A 16,211-nucleotide genomic window follows, 5' to 3' on the forward strand; every position below is an offset into this window, starting at 1 on the left:
CCGTCTCTTCTTCTCCTCTGACCCCCCACTGCCCAGGTTACTCAAAGAGCAAGAGGACACAGTGAGGAAGGACACCATCCAGGTTGGCCCCCCTGTCAAGAAGAAATCCTGCTGTGGCTGACAGCAGGCCCTCCTAACCCAGCCGTGCCCACGGTCACCTGCAGCCAGCAGTCCTCCGAAGGCCACGGTCACGTGGCTACCTGAAGCAGCACTTGGGCTCCTATGTGCAACACCTGGCAAGGCCCACCCTGCCTTGTCCTTGTTGGTGACTGGCCTCCTCTAATGAAGGGAGCACCCGCAGCCAGAAGGCTGCTTTTCCTCTACTTCATATCTGCTCCCCCTTCTCTTCTGTACCCCAATACCTTCTCCTTCCCCCTCCAAAGTGTTTTCTGGTAGAAAGGAGCAGATGGGCTTTTCCAGAAAAGTGACCACGTGCCTTCTCCACCTCCCTTCTCCTCTCTCCATGGCCTTAGGAGTCTCTGCGCTGTGGTTGCCATGGCAACTGTGCAGGGACAACTTGATGCTTCTTGAAGGCCAAAGACGTGCCATTTGGGTGATGCTGGGCTAGCCTGTCTTGCTTTGGGCCCTGTTCTCCAGAAACCAGAGAGCTGCTCTTGGCACGCACGTCATGGACCTTGAGACGCTCAAGTGTCGGCTCCAGTTCCCGAGGCTCTCTCTGCTTCTCCCTGAGTTCCTGAACCACGGGCTTCGCAACCTCTCCCAGCAGCCACTGCACCCACTGGATCTGTGCTTGTGGGTCTCTGCCGTGTGCTTCCTGACGAACCTCAACCCTGACTCCAGGGTGGATGGCGGGGGACAGTTCCACGCCTGGAGTCACAAAGCAGGTGTACTCCCTACATAACTTTGACAAAGAAACCGAAAGAGGAAGCCATCTGTGGCTAAAGACAGTGGCCATTTTTGGGGGGACTAAATAAGATATGTGTCACTGTATAAAAGGTGTTTTCTAGCCGGGCGTTGGTGGCGCACGCCTTTAATCCCAGCACTCGGGAAGCAGAGCCAGGCGGATCTCTGTGAGTTCGAGGCCAGCCTGGGCTACCAAGTGAGCTCCAGGAAAGGCGCAAAGCTACACAGAGAAACCCTGTCTCAAAAAAGAAAAAAAAAAAAAAAAAAAAGGTGTTTTCTGAGGGTTTCTCCAAAGACCTCTTTGGAAAATCACATTTATTTATTGACAGGGTAGATTGACAGGCAGCTGTGGTGGTGGTGGGGACCCAACACTAGGGCCATAATTACTGGCTTCATTTTGTTTCATTTTCCTTTATTCCAGGAGGTTATACTCTTTTTTAAAATGTAGCTGTGATGTTGACATTTTGCTGGTACTTGTGAAGTGAGCTGCCAGTAGCTGCCAGCTTCAGCAGAGGGCACTTGGCTTCAGGGAACGGCCTGAACCCTGCTTCTGGTCAGCGTTGACTGTCTGGGTGCTAGAAAGTACATCCTTGCCCTGGACAGAAGGTAGGATAGAAAGATCACAAAGGTCTTTTTTTTTTTTTTTTTAACCAGTGATTGACATTCCAAGTCTACAGCCGAGCCGGGCACCAGCTCCAGGGAAAATGGATGGCCCAACAAGTCAAGTGAGACTCACTAAGAGGACAGAATATTAGGGACAAACCCACACAGCCAAATAAACAGGGAGAAACAGTGAACTAGAGTTCCTAGACATGTTTTGCAACCTCTTCCCCAGACCACCCAAAGAATGAGAGCCCCCAAAGCTCTCAGGCATGTGTCCACCTGCTCTGGGCAGGCTTTCTTCTTTTGCTGATCTAGCATTTGCAGGGACCAAAAAGCCTGTGGAGGATACTTAACAGAATCCACCCCCGAGTGCTGTGAGGAGGTCCATGATCTCAGCAGGCCAGCTCCCACTCCAGACCCCTACCCCATCAGTTAAGGAAAAGATGGGTTATTCAATGCTTGGCAGCTTTCTGCTCGGATACATAGGATGCCTTGTGATAACTCTGATGACATAGTCATTTTCCTTCATAGGCTGGCCCCAGACCTCAGTCTCAGATTGGAGACAACTCCTAAGAAACTCCTTTCCCTAACAGAAGGGCGTTGGTGGTGGTTACATGTGTGGGTTGGAGCATGCAGAGGGACATGGGAGCCAGTTAGAGGCGGTGCTCACTCTGTGTGTGTGTGGGGGGGGGGCAGGTACAAGGTAGGATTGCCATGGGGAGGGTGGCCAGCTCCTTCCTTTCTTACCAGAGATGGAACTGGAATTCATAGAGCAAATGGGCTATACCAGGGATCCTCTGGGTCCCCAGATGACTTAATGCCCAGCACTGTGTCCCTACTAGGGCTATCCTGTCCTTTTCATAAACAAAGAGCCTTGAAGAGTTTGGAGGACAGAAGGAGAACACCGGTGCCAAGCCTTTGGGCATGTGGCAAGTTCCATCATTCTTTAGAGGTCCAGGAGTAGATAGGAATGGGGCAGGGAGGCCTAGATTGCCTCCTTTTTAGCCCCACTATAAAGGAAAGAGAAGAACATGGGCTTCGGTGGGGCTCTGAGAAGTCCCTTGTCCCCAGCTCTCCGCTTCTCCTCCTCCCATTCTTTTTAAGATACTGTGCGGATCTGAGCCACCCTCAGGAGCTGTCACCCTGGCCTAGAGGCTGGCAGAGTGTTCAGAAGAGCCTTCTGGCTCCATTCCATTTGTGCCCCTGCTGATTAACCAGTTTTCTTGCTCATCTATCAGAGACTGAAAGTTTCGATGTCTTCCTCACATGGAGCTCAAGAGTTACAGAGGCCGTGGTCATGAAGGACTCAGTACTGTCCCCAGTACTTCACAGGTGTTGGCTACCAGGGCTTGTTTTCATTGGGAACACAGAGTCACTGCCCAGCCCACTTTCTAGACATCTGTCCTGAATGGACACACTGACCAACACCACTTCCTTTGAGCATCTCTCTTCCCAGCTCATTGACTGGGTTCCGGGTCAGAGCTGACTTCGCTCTTGACCTTAACATCATTTGTTCCCATGGACTCTCAGGATTCCTAAATTTCCTGCGTGGGCCTGTATCCCATCAGTGGCCCTTGCTGATTCCAGGCCCCAGGCTGTGTCTTGCCCTCCCTGTCACTCATCAGGAACTGGGGAAGCAGCTGAGACCAGGGGCCAGTGCATGGCTATTTACCTATGAGTAACCTTGGCTCGTGATGGCCCCACAGCTCCCGCACCTTCTCACCCTTCGCTGACTCATGGTGATTTGTGTCTGCTGACACTCACAACCTTAGATTGCCAAGTCAGGAAGTCCAGTACCACACTGATGTTCCAAGTACTTCGTTCCTGCTTAGGGGTTGATTCTTTCAGACTCCTTGGGGTATTTCATGTTCCCCTGTGAACATACAGTCTCTCCCTTCACACCTTTTGGAATCTCCCTGTTCCATTCTTCACCTAATTCTGGATTCCCCACTCTCCTCAGAAGCTCACCGCAGCCAGACCTCTGTATGAACTTTGCCAAATGGCCCTACTCTGTGTCCGCAGTGAGTAGTGCTCCAAAGGGTCTTAGTCTAGTCTCGACTAAGGTGCTAACAAGTGGGGGCCCAGGGCTCCCACTGTGCTTTAACAGAGAACTCTAAGAAAGCTAGTGCTTCAGGTCAAAGGAATGAGTCTCTGGTGGGGGTGTCTTTAAGCCCTTATAGTTTGTAGGGGTCAAATATTTGAGACCATGCTGCCTTTCTCTCTGCCCTTCTCAGAGATCTCTTTGCTTCATGCACTGGGGGTTCCACTGATGGGTTCAAATATATTCAAACTATGACATCTTCAATCTCCAGTAGCACCGTTTGTGTTCAGTACGAACGTTTGTTGTAGAGTCAATTTTGTGGTCCCTCTTTTATTTTCTGTTTACATGGTATATTTTTTCACCTTCCAACCTGTGTATCTTTAAAGTGAGTCTCTTATAAACACAATATAGTTGGCTCATTTTTTAAAAAAAAAATCCATTTCTAGTATCTTTTAATTGGAAATTTTAGTTTGTTTACATTTAATCTGATTGATAAGAAAAGATTATGTCTGCCACATTGCTATTTCCTTCCTATATATAATATATATTTTAGTCCTTTGTTTTTCCATCACCACCACCTTTTCTATTAAATAGATATTATCTGGTTCATCAATAATTATCTTACCTGCTTTATTTTAAAAATATATCTTCTTGGTACTTGCAATGAGGGTTACCATGAACATTTCAATTTATAACAGTATATTTGAATCAATAACAACTTAATTTTTTTTATTTAGGGCTTTACTTTTTATTTCACCTGACTGTTAACTGACTTAAGATGCATGAATGAACAACAAAAAAAACTTAATTATTTGTTTTTTAATGCTGAACTTATTCTGAATACGAAGTAAATCCTAGTATGTGATTTTTACAAGATGTATCCTTGAGATGTTGCAAATATCAGAAAATTATGAATCCCCACCTTGGGTATTAGTTGAATAACAACCTAATTTTAATAAGACACAAAATTCTGATTCTGTGTAGTTCTGTTCTCCTCTCCTTTTTTTTTTTTTTTTTTTTTTTTTTAGTTTTTCGAGACAGGGTTTCTCTGTGTAGCTTTGCGCCTTTCCTGGAACTCACTTTGGAGACCAGGCTGGCCTCGAACTCACGGAGATCCGCCTGCCTCTGCCTCCCGAGTGCTGGGATTAAAGGCGTGCGCCACCACCGCCCGGCTGTTCTCCTCTCCTTTATGTTGATATTTATTATCAACAATTTTATCTTTATCCCTTCTGAGCCTGTCATGTAGATTTACAATTATTGCTTCATGTACTCATCCTTTAGTTTGTCCTTTAAAAGGAGTTATAAGTGGCCAAGTTGCAGAGAATAAATGTCAATGGAATGGGATATCTATATCTCACCCTACCCTCAAAACTCAGGGACCACCACAGAAGAGGGGATGATAAGACTGTAAGAGGTTGGGGAGGACTGAGACAATACAGCATCTTCTGAACATGACAGGACGACCTCACACATGAACTCACAGCAGCTGAGGTTGCCTGTACAAGATCTGCACAAGATCAAGCCAGTCAGTATCCCAACATTGGGCAGAGCTGCTCATGAACCCTTACCCCAAGATGAGGGGCTACTGATGGCTTCTGGGGAGGGAGGCTCAGTTATCTTTAAGGGTGTGGCCCCTGGGGGATCAACCACATGCCAGTGGATGGTCCTACACTCATGAGTATGCGGACAGTACTAATTAGACTCAGTGTGTTATTAAAAATACACAAAAAATGACAAGAAGTTCAGAGAGTGTGGAGAGTGGGTCTGGAAGGAGTTGGGGGAAGGATGGGGCTTGAATATGATCAAAATATATGTATGTATGAAATTATCAAAGAATTAATAAAATATTTATTTTAAAGGAGTTACAAGTAAAAATACATTGATATTCTCTTCCATATTTAACTGTATGGTATTTACCAGTGTGCTTTATTCCTTCATGTTTTTCATATTATCTGGTCTCTCTGTTCACCTGAAGGACTCCTTTCAGTGCTTCTTAGAAGGACCTACCTACTAGAGCGGAACTCCTTCAGCTTCTACTTCTCAGGAAATGTATTAGTTTACTCTATTTGGGGGTATAGTTTGGCCAGATGTAAAATTTTTAGTCGACTTTCTTTTCTCTCTGAGCATCATGGCTCTGCCATCCCACAGTGTCTGATACCCATAGTTCCTGGTATGAAATTAGTGTAGTCTCATTGAGGATCCCTTGTACGAGATGTCACTTTTCTCTTTGTGCCTTTCATGGAGGGTTTTTGGTGTCCGACTATGGGTCTTTTTCAGTACATCCTACCTAGATTCTATTGAGCTTCTTCGATGGTTGACTAGGTTGATAGTTTTCATAAGTTTGAGAAGGTTTCTGCTGTTATTTCTTCACAGACCTCCTCCTCTGCTTCCAGAATTCTCATTATGTGTAGTTTATATTCTTGATGGCTCCAGAGATCTTTGAAGTTCCATTTATTTCTCTTCATCCCATTTTCTTTGTGTTCCTCAATTGGCCTGTCTTCAACGTCACTGATTCTTTCTTCTGCTTGATCAAATACAGGTTTATGTGAAATGTTATGATCATCATTTTGCTTTGTAGCTCCAGAATGTCCACGTTCATTGTTAGGATTCTTCTGTCTGGGTTCATTTCCTTTCCTTGGTAAGATATGACTCACCCTTTCTTCTGGTTCCTCAGGGATGGCTTCCCCCTAGGTCATGTGGGCACAATTACAATGGCTTACTTTTAGGGAGGCAAGATGGCTCAGTGGGTAGAAGCACCTGCCACAAAAGCCCGATGACCTGAGTTTGAGCCCAGGAGCCCATGGAGGAAGGACTGCTTCCTGGAAGTTATCTTCTGGCGTCCATATTCATATGAGACAATTGTGCACTCTGGGGACACACACACACACACACACACACACACACACACACACACACACCACTGATAAAAATCATGCATAAGTAATTTTCTAAATAGCTTAGATTTCGAGTCTCAAATCTGCCCTGTGTGCAAATCAAGTCCCTCCCTCCTTCTTCACAGTGCATATTGTACAGCAGGAACCTGGATTCACTGTCCCCTCCACCTCTGGGCTCCTTCTCAGTCTCTCTTCTCTTCTGAATTGAACAAGGGAAGATAGCATTTCGATCTGTGAAACTCTGCTCTCCAAATGAGCTCCCGGAAGCCCTTGGTGAGATGAGCTCCCCCAGGGAGAGTTCAGTCCCTTGGGTAGGTGGAGGGATGCTGGTATCCTCAGATAGATCTTCATGTGCTCTCTGCAAAGCTCTGCTAGGCAAGGACAAGTTGAAAATCGGATCTGAAGTTTGAAAAACAAAAGGCCATTTACTGCAAATAATGAAAGCAGAGCCCACATGCATGGTGAGTCTAATTCCTAAGTGGCTGCTGCTTGGAATCAAAGCCCCTTTTTGACTTCCAGGTCTGGTCTTGGCCCTGGCCCTGGCCCTGGGAGCAAGGCACCTCTCCTCTCTTCATGGTCAGCCAGGATCTACAGGATGTAACTCTATTGATGAACCCCACCCTCCTTATGGACAGATAAGAGGATGCCAGAGTCATCTGACTCTCCAGCCCCCTCCCTAGTTACCTCTGGTGGTGTTTCTATTAGTGGACATATTCATTACCAGTAGCAGCCACACTGAAGAACCTTCCACATGATTCAGTGGGGCCAATTTAATCAAAGTGTCCTACTTAGGAGAACATTGCTGGGAATGTTGGGATTTGGGGAAACCATATGGTGCTTGGCAGAGGCCCTGAAATCAATGTGGAAACTGAGGAGCACAGGTGAGGTAGTACCATTTATCATCCTGGCTGAATCAGGGCCAATAACTGACCCTTGTTCCTAGCTGGGACTTCATCAAGGCTATGGCTCAGATCCAGAAGGGACTTGTCATAGTACCAGGAAGCTCCTCTCCCTACAAATGAGGACTCTGAGGACCAGTGAGGCCTGTGCCATCATGATGAATTATGACTGGATTCATCTGACTTATAAAAAGTACAACGCATAAAAACCCTGCACTCCTAAGCAAAAATACCCAAAGAACACAGACACGGAGAATGGGATTGCTAAATTTTGATGTGGAAACAAGAATTGAAATACAGGAGTATGAGATGCAAAATGCTATGGGTTACATCATGGATATGGGAAATGTGGCTATGTAAATGGGATTTATTAAGCAGATTCAGTATTGGGTTGTGGTTCAATGCCACAAGCATGGGTTCTCCAAGCCCCTCTGTAATAATACTAGTCAAATGGCTAACCGCTGTATATGATGCTCATTCACACACTGACCACAGGGCTCTAGAGAATGACAGGCATGGGACTGAGTTCCCAAGGGCGGGGCCATTCATCTTTACAGCTCCAGTTTGGTCTACATGAGCTATTGAGAGCAAAGCATCGTTTCTTCAGAATAACATCCATCCCTGGGGGAGCTGCTGTTCTGGAGGCCCAGGTCTTACAGGCTGGGCAGCTCAGTCTAGGCAGACTCAGCTGGTTCAAATGAGGTACTCCTTCTGGCTTTAAAACAACATGCTGGGGAGCATTCCAGCTGCTGTGATTCGATTGCCTTTCAGACAGTGTGATGCCCATCAGAGTGCTCCATCTCATCCCCCGCAGCCACCCCAGCTGCTAGTGGCAATCCATTACCCCTGGGCAGCCCAACAGCTCAATTGACTTGGGCTCAATGCCCTGTGCATAGCAGATGCTTCCCTGCCCAGCTCTTCTTCATCCTGGTATGAAACCAGCCCTTCCTACCCTACTGTGCCCATCCTGAACACTTTCTCTAATTTCCAAAGGGCTGCTCAGAATAAGGTCCTACATACAAGTGTGTGGCCTTGAACAAGCTCTGGTATGACTCTGAGGCCACCTACACATCTGTAATGTAACACTTTGCCATCCATTGTGGACAAGGAAGAAAGACAAGTAAAAACTCAGAGGGAGGTCTACTCAACTGAATGGCTCCAAGCAAGTCATAGTTATTACATTAGCTGCCAGGAACGGGACCAAAGCATGGTAGGGCAGAGGGTGGGGAAAACAAACTTCTGGATAAGTAAGACATGCAGTAGTCACAGGTGAAAAAGCCTCCCATTACTTGCTGAAGAACTAACTAACTAGTGTTACTTCAAGCTCTGAACCAGGGTGTGGTAAAGAATAGATTCTGGATAGATAGACGAGAAAATACTTGAGACAGCATGCTCCAAAATGACCCACCTTTATACGCATGGTTTGTAGAACACTTTAACACTGGGGTGGTGAGAAAGTTCTAGAAATGGAGGATGGGCATCGTGCAAATGTACTTAAAGGTATTGAATTATACATTTTTAAATGGTTTAAACTAAATTGTGGGCCTATTTGATCACAACTTAAGAAAAAACATTTTTGGGAACATTTGATTTTCTCCCATCTGAAAGTGAAGCCCAAGGGTGCATGAGGAGTTGAGGGAGGTATAGAGGAAAACGAGCAGACTTCCTGCCCTCGGAGTTCCAAGACACGTGAGAGGAAGAAACTCCTAAAAACCCACAAGGAACTTGTCATCCACATGCCACTATAGTACCCACCTTCTTTCACCCTTAGGACCTCTTCCAACACCTGGACCCTGCAGAAGGTGGCCCTCGGGGCTCTTGGCATGCATGTTATCGATGCACAAGCTTGTTTGTGTATCTGCCTCCACCACTAGGGCAAGTCCCCTATCAGTGGACCCTCTATGGGAACAGGAGGAGCTGCGGGACCCAGAGTAGATACGAGCACACATATTGAGTGAGAACATCAAACAGACAACAGACGACTCTTGTTGCTTCTGGAGTTTCTACTGCATCGACCACAGCAGAAATGGGTTCAAAAGCACCCAGGGATGCCTGAGCTTTAAAGAAACTCGCATTGAAACCGTTACTGGCAAAGAAAAGCTGGAGAGGGTGAGGGAAGCTCATAGTCCAGGGGCACAGGCAGACCTGGGCATTAAGCTCGCTCTGAGCAGCTCCAGAGGTTGGCTTAGAGCCAGGAAGCAGAGCAGAAGGTTGAAGTACCTCTCGGGGGAATTGACCTCCCAGAGCACTGACCAGAAATAGAGTAAGCACTCCCGGAGGCCCTCTGCTCCTGGGAAGGGGAGAAATGGAAAGGATGAATCCCAAGGCCACACCCCTGCAGTCCCCATCCTCAGACTCGATGAAGGGAAAGGATGCACCCACTTCCTTAGCACCCAGGTCCTCTTCCTCCATCTTCCGTCCCCTCCTTCCTGTAGGTCCCATCTTGCCAAGGGAAGCACTTGGCCTGAGTGTCCCCCAGAGAGCTCTACAGCGTCCCCGGGGTGGGCAGAGGTGCTGAGTCCCTGCCAGGGCCCGCCACATTCTCTATTGTAGCAAGTGGAGTTACCGGCTTCACACCATGGGTCTATTTAAAACAGCCTTTCACATCTGATGGATTTAAAAATATGCTAGAAGCTGGAGTCTTGCATGCAGAAAACACAAGCAAGCAGATGAGTCCTCTCTCCTTCCTCCTTGCCCTCCCACCCCGCCTCTTCCCCTCCCCCACCCCGCCTCTTCCCCTCCCCCACCCTGCCACCTCCCAGAGCAGTTTCCATTCATGAGATCCATGTCCCTATTTCTGCCCATCCCTCTCCTCTCAGGTACGGAGAGTTTGCAGCCTGAGGCTGGTCCTGCTCCGCTCCATGGGAACCCCAGAGTGAAAGCCAGCATCTGAGGCCTAGCCACGACCCCACAGGGGCCGCTGTCCTTGCTGTCCCCAGCCTTCCAGAGTCTCCACTTGGTGTTCCAGCAGAGGTGTACTGCTGTGGGATGTTCTGTATGTCCTGTGGGAGCCCGTTCTTGGGTTCCTCATGGCTTTACCCAGCAGGTCTGCATAGAGGATGATTAGGACCACAGGCCTGAGTGCAGGTGTCTGAGATGGTCTGCACTTGGCTGTGCTGGGGGATGGTCTGTATGTCAAGTTGCTCTGATTGGTCAATAAATAAAACCTGATTGGCCAGTGGCCAGGCAGGAAGTATAGGCGGGACTAACAGAGAGGAGAAATAAGAGAACAGGAAGGCAGAGGGAGACTGCCTGGAGCTGCCGCCAGGACAAGGAAGATGTAAAGTACCGGTAAGCTACGAGCCACGTGGCAAGATATAGATTTATAGAAATGGATTAATTTAAGCTATAAGAACAGTTAGCAAGAAGCCTGCCATGGCCATACAGTTTGTAAACAAAATAAGTCTCTGTGTTTACTTGGTTGGGTCTGAGCGGTTGTGGGACTGGCAGGTGAGAGAGATTTGTCCTGACTATGGGCAAGGCAGGAAAACTCTAGCTACAATGTACCACCCTCAAACAACACTCACAGAGAGCCTCAGCCCTACTATCCCTTGTAAAGCACCTGTCAGAGTTCCCTAGCTCCCAGAAGTACCATCGCCACTCTGTTCCCTCATCTCAAAGGACTGTATTCACTGGGAACCCTTTTAGGGCCGTGACCCACTTTCCTCGGCCTGACCCAGTTTTCTCTTGCTATAAATTAAACCACGGACCCCCTGAGCCAGAGTGTCATCTATCTGAGGTTTGATACGTGACTCTGCTGCATGTCCTCCTGTCTGTGACGGCCACCAACGACCCAGCTAGTGCTGCTGACATTGAAATCAGCAAAGTGGCTTTATCTGGACAGAGCCCCACCGCCCCTAGTCATCCTGCACCCTCTGTCCCTAAACCACAGCCCAGCACATCCAGCCTGCTCTGTGCCCCTTACCTGCCTAGCCCAGGCCATGATCCTTAGCTCAGCTCCTAAACCTTGGATGTGTGCCCAAATCATCTGGGAGTTTAAATAGCTGAGTTTTATGCTACTTTTGATAGCTTTACTTAATTAAAAAAAAAATCAATCCTTGTCACTCATCACACCTATTGATGCTGATTTAATTAAATATTGGAAGAAGCCCAGCATCCAGGAGGCTGAGGCAGGAGGTTTAAAAGTCCTATACTATCTGAGGCTGCTTAGCTGGAATCTGTCTCAAAAGGAAGCCAACCAACAGGCTAGGGCTGGGCATAGTGCCATAGGCCTGTAATCCTAGTCATTTATGAGGCTGAGGCAGGAGGATTACGAGTTGAAGATGTCCATAGGCTACAAAGTAAGTTCGGGGTCAGCCTGGGTAACATGGTGATACTCTGTCTCAAATTTTAAACTATGAATACTGAGAGAGGCACAGTGATAGAGGGATTGCCTACACAGCTAAAAGTCCTGGGTGCCGGGATGATGCAAAAGTAAAGAAATAAAACTTGAAGAGATTTATCAAGCGACCTTACTTTTAGTAGCAACAATAACAGAATGGACTAGGAGAAAATGAAATGTCTCAAAAGCGTGTGCATCTCCTTGACCTTGGATCTGCTCTTTGATGTTACCGTCCTTGTCCAGCCCAGTCTAGACCAATGAATCTTAATTCTTTAAGAGAACGTTGCTGACTTCTCTGTGAACTGCGGCAGGTGGTTAGCACAGCAGATGCCGAACAGGGCCCTCAGGCTCCCACACCTGCCGTGTCCACTCCGTGACCAGGCCTGAGAGCAGCCCACCCTGACTGCTCACATACAGGATTGAGGCCTCAGTGCCTGCTCTGAGCTTTGGGTGCACCACACACATTGATGAAACCACACGCCGACAACCCCCCCACCCCCCCACCCCCCCCCACCCCCCCACCCCTCCACCACCCCCCCACCCCCCCCCACCCCCCCACCCCCCCACCCCCCCACCCCCGCCAACATGAGGTGATATCAGGCCTCACACCTCAAGGCAAACTGAATTCTGTATCTTTTACCTGAAGGGTCACAGGTCACAGTTTCTGGCATAGAGGTAAATGATCAAAGCTATCTGTGGTTTGTGCATTGAATAAGTGACAGGAAGTGCAAGTGCACACTGAACTGTAGAGATTATAGGGTGTTGTCCCAGCATGCTGTGGAAAGCAAGACCCTTCCTCGAAAGAGGCTAATGACCCCCAGGTCCGGTCCTCTGTGTTGCCATGTCCGCTCCACATTTAGACCCATCTTATGGCTAATGAACCAGGCATCCCTCACTATACCTCCCCTTACCCTGGGCACCTCCCCAGTCTTTTGCCCTCACAAAGCCCTTGAAGTCATATCACAAGGGACCATCTCAGTGGAAATTCTTGGCAGCGTGACACATGAATGAGCATCTAATCAGATAGGCAACATGAGCAGACACAAATTAACTCCCCACAGAAGAGTCACCCGGCTCTGGCCAGCCAGCAGTCGGCATCCTTAATTCCATTTCCTTTCAGTTATTAAAATGATTTTCCCCTAGATAGCCTATCTCCATGGATTCCAGACTAATAAGCAAAAATCAAGACCAGGAGAAGACTTTCCTGCGGACCCATCTCCATTTCCTGTTGGTATGCATCAAAACACCTCCAGGAAGCCCTCCAGCAGCCCTGGAAGAAACTTCCTTCACTCTTTGCATCTTTATTTATCACCCCATCCCCAAATAATAAGAAGAAGAATAAGAAAATCCCAGCATTCATTATACTCCCTCAAAGTAGGAGACAGGCCCTTCTTGGAAGGGGTTGGGTACATTGTGATAAAATAAAAACAGAATCAGAAAGATTCCTCCAGCTGAGTAGGGACCTGGAGATCACTCCAGGTTAACACCTTCATTTTCATGCATGGGACACAGAGGCTGAAATGGTGAGTGAATAAAATAACTCGAGGTCCCACAGTGGGTTCCCAAGGAGAGTAAGAGCTACGGGTACAGTGGTATGGGCATCATCATCATCACAGTGACGTCAGTCCATCTCCTGGCTGTAACAGTATTTGAATGGACTAGGATCTGTCTTCAATACTGAGAGACAAACATGAATGAGACAGTCTGACTTGTGCAGGGGAGAGACATAAAAACACTCCAGTGAGACAGCATGGAAAATGTGGGCACAGGGGTACGGGAGCTCAGAGGGGACTAACACATGCAGGTCCTGGACTCAAACCCTTATAAGGCTCAGCGGAGCAGCATTCAGCAGGAGAGTAGCCACTGTCTGGATTTCTCAGCTTCTCATTCAATCCTTCCCCATACCACTATGGGGTGGACAACAAAGTTATCACCAGTTTCCAAGAAAGAAAACTGAAGCAGAGGATGGCTTGTGGCTTGCGAGTGGCCACACAGCCTCGAGTGGAGGAGAGTGAGGGTTTTAACTCAGCCTTCTCGCTCTATGCTCCTAACCATCCCTGTGTCCCTCACCCTGAGCTATCTGAGGTTTGCCAGGTACCTGGTGGGACTAGGCATTCGGTACCTCTCATCCCTGCCCAGCCCTGAATTGCACTTGATGATCTCACATTTCCATGAGTCTGGAGTTGGGGACTCTTATTCTTTGGACTGCTCTGAACTCCTATAGGGTCCCAGTCCAGACATCTTCAGGACAACCTTCAGAATTATTTGACAGAGGGTCATGTGCCTTCTGGCTTTGCTCAGGGCAGGCCAGCCTCCTGACCTACTGTAGGAAGGGGCTCTGTCTTGGAGCTAGATGCTCTGTACCTTCTTGCCTGAAACTTTTGGTTCCAGTAACAGGGAGAGTTCCAGTGTATAGGCAGCTGTTGTGAACCACTCACCACACAGGGGGCATCACTGTGCCCCTCTCCTCGTGCTTTTACCAACCCCAGGAGAAAAGGGTTATTATCATTCCCATTTAACAGGGCAAGAATCCACACAGGAACAGACACAAAAAGCCAAGAAGCTGGCTGCAGGTCTCACAGCCGTGCTCTGGAAGAGCCAGGCTTCTACCTCAGGATTGTTTATCTCCAAGGCTGGCAAGAGTTCCAGGTGTCATCCACGACCGTGAAGCTGAGCTTGTGAGTCTGTGAAGCCTGAGCTTTGACTTCAAGCAGGATGTGCTATCCAATTGAGCTAACCAACCGTGGCCAGAAAGCAATTGTCACCATATCAGAAACCCATTATGACTCACGGAGCCTCTGAAAGATGCTTCAAGAATGCTCTCTGTGAGTTGAAAGTGATGCCAGGCATTAGGCTTCTTTGGAAACAGCTGCCCAGGGCTTGAAGACAGCCCAACAGTCCTCAGTGCAGATCCAGCCTTGCCCAGATCAACCACCTTCTGCCTCCCAGACACTTACGTCCTCAGAGCCGAGGGGAAACCATCCTTGCGGGAAGAACAGAGTAATGTGAACTAGAAAGGACAAATGCAAGTGAAGTCACACACATTGGCCCATTCCAGATCCTCTCTCTGTAAACCAGGGAATTCTATGATGAATCCATCTGCAAGCCATTTTCAAATCTAGCATCCAAAGGCAGCCTGGTTTGCTCCCCTCCACGAGCCCTGGAGCTTGAGCAGCTGTTCAGCGCTCCCTTTCTACCGGTTCATTTTCTCAAGTCGGCAATGGGTTAAGCCTATCACCAATTTCCAGGGGAAATGGCTGCAAATTGAGCTCATTAGATGGAGTGCATGTGTGGCATGCAAATCTTTTGCTGTCACATTCCTGATTAAAATCCTTCAGTGTCTTCCTGTTGCCTAAGGAAAAAGTGTCCTTGACATGGTTTGCAGGGCCCTTGACCTTGGAGCTCAGATGACTTCATTTGCCCCTCTTCACTTGGCTTCTGACCTTCTGCGTGCACTAATAATATGAGTTGCTTTCAGCATGCTAAGCCCTTTGGATTTCCTCGGTTGGGCCTCAGCACATGCTGTTTACAATGGGTGTTTCTTCCACCTATCCCCCACTTTCTGCCCTCCTTTCTGTACCCCATTATTTTGAGTCTCAGATTAAAGCTGTGTCCTCAGGGACACTCTCTTGACCTTGCACTTGGCCTCACAGCCTCATATTCCCTCTGCCTCTGTACTTTCTCTTTCATGATTTTGATCCGATCACTCATGTTCATGTCTGTTTCCCAGTCACAGGGAATCCCAGGAAGGCACACTGGTTCCTGGTTGGTCCACAGCTATATTCCTACAGTCTTCTATGAAGACACAGCCCCCCAAAAGATTTATGGAATGGAGGATGCTGGGAGAGACTCCTCAGTCCTCTTGGTTCTAACCAGGATTAAAAACAAACCAAGGTGCTGGAGATGGAGTGGTACCATGTGCTTTACCTGAGAGCATTGCCCTGCATCCCTGGGACAGATGCACGGCACCTCCCTCCTTCCTCCAACTAGATCTATGCTTCATGGTGACCTGCTACTTCCAGGTCAACAGGTTTATGAACAGCACTGCTGTGATTTGGATCTGGAGAGTTCTTTCCAAAGGCCCATGTGTTGAAGACTTAGTCTCCAGCCTGAGTTGCTGTTGTGGGGAGTGGCAGAACCTTTAGGGGGTGGCGTATGATAGAAGGAAGGCATATTATTGGGGGCATGGCTATAGGAGGATATTGGGGCCCAAGCCTATTATTTCCTAGCCACATTGGGGAGCATGCCCCTCTGCCTTGTATTCCTCACCGTAGCATGCTGCAGGTCCAAAGACAATAGGACCAAGCAACCCTGTACAGAAACCTTGGAAACCTTGAGGCAAAATAACCTTTTCTCTTTGTAAGTTGATGGCCTCAGGTATTTTGTCACAGTGTCAGTTATTTGTCACAGTGCTGTGTTGTTATTTCCAGGCCTTGATCTTTTCTTCCTGTACAATGTTCTCAGGAGGCTTGCTCCATCCTTGCCTGGCCTCCATGGCCTTCCAGGTCATAGAGAAGACGCCTGTGGTTCTGAACTTCCAGTTCTTCTGAAACATAATGCCATATGGA

At 48.0% G+C, this 16,211-nt stretch overlaps 1 protein-coding gene across 5 annotated transcripts in view; it reads left to right on the forward strand.

The window, feature by feature from the left end:
• The window catches only part of Cracr2a (calcium release activated channel regulator 2A), a 111,223-nt gene extending 110,266 nt beyond the window's left edge, over positions 1-957 (forward strand). For 4 of the 5 annotated variants that reach the window (XM_076568030.1, XM_076568029.1, XM_076568031.1 and 1 more), the window contains one exon: positions 37-957. In XM_076568030.1, coding sequence (XP_076424145.1) covers positions 37-121 — 85 coding nt within the window. In that variant the 3' untranslated portion in view covers positions 122-957. The remainder of the gene's footprint in view (positions 1-36) is intronic. The other variant, XM_076568032.1, reaches the window with a different exon arrangement.
• The last annotated feature ends 15,254 nt before the right edge of the window (positions 958-16,211 follow it).

Source organism: Peromyscus maniculatus, chromosome 3, assembly GCF_049852395.1.
Source record: "Peromyscus maniculatus bairdii isolate BWxNUB_F1_BW_parent chromosome 3, HU_Pman_BW_mat_3.1, whole genome shotgun sequence".
NCBI lineage: Eukaryota > Metazoa > Chordata > Mammalia > Rodentia > Cricetidae > Peromyscus > Peromyscus maniculatus.